This window comes from Mauremys reevesii, linkage group 4 (assembly GCF_016161935.1).
Source record: "Mauremys reevesii isolate NIE-2019 linkage group 4, ASM1616193v1, whole genome shotgun sequence".
NCBI lineage: Eukaryota > Metazoa > Chordata > Testudines > Geoemydidae > Mauremys > Mauremys reevesii.
The window spans coordinates 139,830,101-139,836,100 of record NC_052626.1 but is presented as its reverse complement, the minus strand read 5'-3'; the positions used below and the strand labels follow the sequence as shown (position 1 = coordinate 139,836,100).

The window sequence follows — 6,000 nt, the reverse complement described above, 5'->3', positions numbered from 1 at the left end:
CATTGGGCTTGGTTTCTGTGCGTGGTGCTGTGGCGAGCGTGGTGCTGTGGTCACGGACAGCGAAACCACCTCTAATGGTGCCCCTGGACAGGCCTAGCTGACGGCAGGCTGGGTGGGCAGCCGGGCCTGGGCACTACCCACCCTCTCCTGGCTGGACCCTGGCCTTGCTGAAGGGGGGAGAAACCCGCCTCCTGTGGGCCATGAGTGGGCAGTGCCGCTGTCCATCACGTTCTCTGCAATGGCAGTTGGCTGCCATGGCCAGGCAGACCACGTCCATCCCGGGAAGCTGATTGGCTGCAGCTCCTAAGGGAGCCTATGGCTCAGCCAGTCGGGCGTCGAGCTGAAGCGTGGAGCCTGGACGAGGAAAGGAAGCCCCGCCCCTCATTGTCCCGCCCTTTTCCGTGCCCCGCTGCTGATGCTGAGCCGAAGAGCGAAGCGGCTTCACGACGCTTCCCTGCTCCGGCCAGGGAGGAACACTATGCGCACGCGCCGCCGCTCCCCTGGGCCATGCCGTACGCGCTCCCTCCGAAGTCGCGTGCGCGCTGGGCAGGCCGTGCGCGTTCCCTTGAAGCGGCGTGTCGGCCGCGCGCTCCACCTTGCCCGCGGTCTCTAGCCGCGGCGTGCCGGGTGCGCGCCTCGCTCGGGCCCGTGCCCAGCTCCGTCCCTGCGCTGCCTGCCGCGTACCTACCGGGCACGAGCACGCAGCGTGTGCGGGAGCCTGGTGACGCGGGGCGTGCGGGCGCAGGCGCGGAGCTGTGCGTGCGCGGAGCGGGGAGTCGGGTTCAAAGGAGGAAACATGGCGGAAAACAAAGGAGGCGGCGGGGAGGGGGCCGCGGAGCCCGGCCCGGACGGCGGCGGCCAGGAGCCCGCGGCCACGTCCCCTCCGGCTCCGCCCCGCCCGCGCCCGCCGTCGCCCCGCCCGAGGAGCGCGAGAGCCCCGGCGCGGCGGCCGAGAAGGGCCCGGCGGAGGCGGAGGCCGCGGCGGGCCCGGGCCCCGGCCCCAGCCCGGTGCCCCCCCTGCCGGCGGCCGCGCCGGGCCCGCTGTCGCTGCTGGACACCTGCGCCGTGTGCGCGCAGAGCCTGCAGAGCCGGCGGGAGGCCGAGCCCAAGCTGCTGCCCTGCCTGCACTCCTTCTGCCGCCGCTGCCTGCCCGAGCCCGAGCGCCAGCTCAGCGTGCCCGTGCCGGGCGGCGCCAACGGCGACGTCCAGCAAGGTGAGGCCGGGCCCGCCCGCCGGCCCGCGGGGCAGGGAGCGGCTCGGGCGGCGCCTCGCCCGGCGCTCCGGGGGCCGGGGCCGTGGGGGGCCTGCTCCCCGCCCTTGTCCACAGCAGGCGGCGCAGGTCGGGGGTTGGCTCTAGACGCGCTGTTCGCTACTTGCCCGGGAACCCCCGGGCTGGGCGGGGGGATGGGCCGGGGTGCGAGCTGCCCGGAGATCCCTCCCCTGCGGCGTGTTTACATGCTTAGCACCCCGGCTTGGGGCTGGCAGCTTGTCCCCGCTCCGCCTCCTTGGAGTCCGGATTGTTCCGCTCTCTGGGAAACACACAGCACACGCCTGGTGCGCAGCCCGAATCCCTTCCAGCAAAGCGCCCAGGGCGGGCGGGCTGCCTGCCTTCCCCGGGCCCTCGGTGCGGCTGCTGGGCCCTGAACTTGGTGGCAGGGGAGGTAAGGCTGAGCCTCTCTGAACAGAGGGAGAATCCCGAATCCGTCATGTGAGCCTTTGGGGGCTTATTAGCTACAGCTCTGTTGAGAACTACCCACTCATAGTCTTGAAAAATAGACTCGTTTAAGAAACCTAGAGAGCTTCATGGAGCTTGGTTTTTTTCAGTTTTGTCTTAATTTAGTTCAGTTTGGAACAGGCTTTGTTCGCAAGTAGGGGGGTAGGTTAAGAAGTAAAATCTATGCACCCTTATGCTGTTGTTTGGATGTAGTTTGTTGGTTCCATCATTTAAAGAAAATGCTGTAATATGCAATCCTAATTTTATGGTAATTTTATGTTTGGTTTGGGAACGATTAAGTGTGTATTTTGGGCTACCTTTAGTTTGCCAACCTGTTCATTCACAGACGTGCTAAAACTGCATCTTTATGTTGTCATCCATTTTGGCACAGTTAGATGGAATGAGGATGGCAAAACTCATGTAATACGTATGGTGGTTGTTTCCTTATCTGTACCCCTTTTTTGAATGACCTATGTGATAGTACATATGACACTCGTACTGTATGTCCCTGGAAGATGACAATCTTGGCCTTGTAGTTAAACAGACACTGAAAACTTTATTGGCTAGTCTTCTCAAATAATTTTGTCTCTGGTAGTTATATTGTGAATGCCAAACAGCAATTTGGAGAACTTAACTTCATTTGAATCCTAATTACTATTTGGTTTCTTTCTAGAAGAATCTGCATATGCTTGTTAGAGATAATATGTCCATTGGTATAATATTTCCATGCCCAATTAAAATTGGGATACACAATGGGATTTATTTCTAAACTTGATTAAAACTGAAAGTTAGCTTATGTTTTGAAACTTTCAGGTTTTTAGATATTTAAATTACCATTTTAAAAGCAGTTTCTACAAATAGTTACTTTGGTTTGGTTATAAGGAACACTATCTTGGGGACATGTTCATGAAAGGGCCCCTCTTCCAGTTTTACAACTGTTTAAAAAGTGCTCATTTAAATGAAAGCTAATGCAACTTTTTGTAAAACGCTATTTATTTTCATCAGTATTCAACAATAAGAAATGATGTAGGGCTGTCAAGCGGTTAAAAAAATTAATCATGATTAACTGGTTAAAAAAATTAATCATGATTAACTGTGCTGTTAAACAGTAATAGAATACCATTTTGGATGTTTTTCTACATTTTAAAATATATTGATTTTAAATTAAAAAACAGAATACAAAGTGTGCATTGCTCACTTTATTTTTGATTATAAATATTTGCACTGTAGAAAAATACTATTACTTTTGTTTTTGTTTCACCTAATACAAATACTGTAGTGCAGTTCCTTTATCATGAAAGTTAAATTTACAAATATAGAATTGTGTACAAAAAAATCTGCATTCAAAAATAAAACAACATAAAACTTCAGAGCCTAAAAGTCCACTAAGTCCTACTTCAGCCAATGGCTCAGAGAAACAAGTTTGGTTACAATTTGCGGGAGATAATGCTGCTTGCTTCTTGTTTACAATGTCACCTGAAAGTGAGAACAGGCATTTGCATGGCACTATTGTGGGGTGGGAGGGGAGGGATAGCTCAGTGGTTTTATCATTGGCCTGCTAAACCCAGGGTTGTGAGTTCAGTCCTTGAGGGGGCCATTTAGGGATCTGGGGCACAAATCTGGCTGGGGATTGGTCCTGCTTTGAGCAGCTGGTTGGACTAGATACCTCCTGAGGTCCCTTCCAACCCTGATATTCCATGATTGTAGCTGGTATCACAAGATATTTACATGCCAAATGTGCTAAAGATTCATATATCCCTTCATGCTTCAGCCACCATTCCAGAGGCCACATGTCCTTCCAGATGATAGGTTCTGCTCAATAATAATGAAAAGCAGTGCAGACCAACACATGTTCATTTTCATCATCTAAGGCAGAGGCCACCAGCAGAAGGTTGATTTTCTTTTTTGGTGGTTCAGGTTCTGTAGTTTGTGCATCTGAGTGTTGCGCTTTTAAGACTTCTGAAAGCATGCACCACACCTCCTCCCTCTCAGATTTTGGACTGCACTTCAGATTCTTAAACCTTGAGTCAAGTGCTGTAGCTATTTTTAGAAATCTCACATTGGTACCTTCTTTGCATTTTGTCAAATCTGCTGTGAAAGTGTTCTTAAAACGAATGTGGTGGGTCATCATCTGAGACTGCTGTAACATGAAATATATGGCAGAATGCGGGCAAAACAGAGCAGGAGACATACAATTCTCCCCCAGGGAATTCAGTCACAAATTTAATTAACATATTTTTAAAACAAGCATCATCAGCATCAAAATGTCTTCTGGAATGGTGGTCGAAGCATAAAGGGGCACATGAATGTTTAGCATTTCTGTGGCACGTAAATACCTTGCAACGCCAGCTACAAAAGTGCCACGTGGACGCCTATTCTCACTTTCGGGTGACATTGTAAATAAGAATCAGGCAGCAGTATCTTTCGTAAATGTAAATAAACTTGTTTGGCTTAGTAATTGACTGAACAAGAAGTAGGACTGAGTGGATTTGTAGGCTCTAAAGTTTTACATTGTTTTGTTTTTGAGTGCAGTTACTTAACAAAAAAATCTACATTTGTAAGTTACACTTTCACAATAGAGATTTCACTACAATACTTGTATGAGGTGAATTGAAAAATACTATCTTTGCACTGTAAAAATGATAAAAATATCTGTAATTAAAAATAATATGAAGTGAACACTGTACACTTTATATTCTGTGTTGTAATAGAAATCAATATATTTAAAAATGTAGAAAAACATACTAAATATTTAGTAAGTTTTAATTGGTATTCTGTTTAAAGTGTGATTAATCACAGTTAATTTTAATCCGTTAATATTTTTGAGTTAAATCGCATTAACTGCAATTAATCGACAGCCCTAAAATGTTGTCATTCTTTTCATCACTGAAACTTTTCAGACATTTGTGTTCACAACTCAAGCTGCTTCTTTTTAATAAAACTTGGTTTGGCCTTTGTCTTCAATAAGAATGAGTGCTTTGAGCATGTTTGAAGAATTTTAGATTAGAAACATCATTAGATATTTGTATATGGTGTGCACATGGTATGTAATACGCACTGAGATGCAGAGCTCCAGCTACATACATATGATCTAAAAAGTAGTAGCTCTCAACCCGGGGTATCCCTGGGGGTACATCAACTCATCTAGATACTTGTCTAGTTTTACAACAGGCTACATAAAAAGCACTAGCAAAGTTAGTACAAACTAAAATTTCATACAGACAATGACTTGTTTATACTGCTCTATATACTACTGTACACTGAAATGTAAGTACAATATTTATATTCCAGTTGATTTATTTTATAATTGTATGGTAAAAATGAGAAAACAAGCAAGTTTTCAGTAATGTGCTGTGACATTTTTGTCTGATTTTGTAAGCAAGTAGTTTTTAAGTGAGGTGAAACTCAGACTCCTGAAAGGTGTACAGTAGGCTGGAAAGGATCAGAGGCTCTCAACTACAGTATAAACCAATGAATACAGTAGTTCGCCCTTTGTTTGCCTGCTGGTCCACCTTAACCTTGCCTGTTCTTGACACTGCCTATACATCTGTCCCATATGGTTATGTGAATGCGTGAGGGCTAAATTTGTGCATTCTGTGCTGTGTGCTCTTTCAGAGTGCACAACTTGAATTTGATATCTTTGGGGGGGTACAGGAAAAGAGTAGAGCCTGAGCAAATGGTATCAGAAGGTCCATCTTAAAATGAAGGTTCATTAAATCTTATTTAGACTCATAGAAGGACTCTGACACATCTGGCGTTTTGCTGAGGCCAGATTCTAAATCTTGCATGCTGTATAGGTTGTACTCTACTAAAGGACATAGATTATCAAGCCAAATTTTGCATGCTTTATCTAATAATGGCATGTTCAGATAAACAAGTGTCCAAGTATAGAGAATTAGTAAAGAGTAACTTCTGCAGAAAATAATTAAATTAAGGATGGAAAACAAATTCCAGTAAAGTTCTCTTAAAGAACACTAGGCCATATTCTGTGCTGATGTAAAAGGCACCTTACCTATTTGATGGGACAACTTAGACACCTAACTGATGTGTAAATTGACATGTGCAAACATTCAGAACTGTGGGTTCATCTGGTTAAGGGTATCTAAATTGATGCCCATGGATGGCTCTGAAAAATGCATCAACTGCATGGGCAAGGAAGTACACCTATATCTACCCAGATATAACGTGACATGATATAACACAAATTCGGATATAACGCGGTAAAGCAGTGCTCGGGTGGAGTGGGGTGGGGCTGCGCACTCTGGTGGATCAAAGCAAGTTCAATA

At 46.8% G+C, this 6,000-nt stretch overlaps 1 protein-coding gene across 1 annotated transcript in view; it reads left to right on the top strand.

The window, feature by feature from the left end:
• Nucleotides 1-658: 658 nt before the first annotated feature.
• Nucleotides 659-6,000, top strand: part of TRIM33 (tripartite motif containing 33) — a 71,956-nt gene continuing 66,614 nt past the window's right edge. The window contains 2 exon segments of the mRNA XM_039536668.1: nucleotides 659-875; nucleotides 878-1,213. Coding sequence (XP_039392602.1) covers nucleotides 797-875; nucleotides 878-1,213 — 415 coding nt within the window. The 5' untranslated portion in view covers nucleotides 659-796.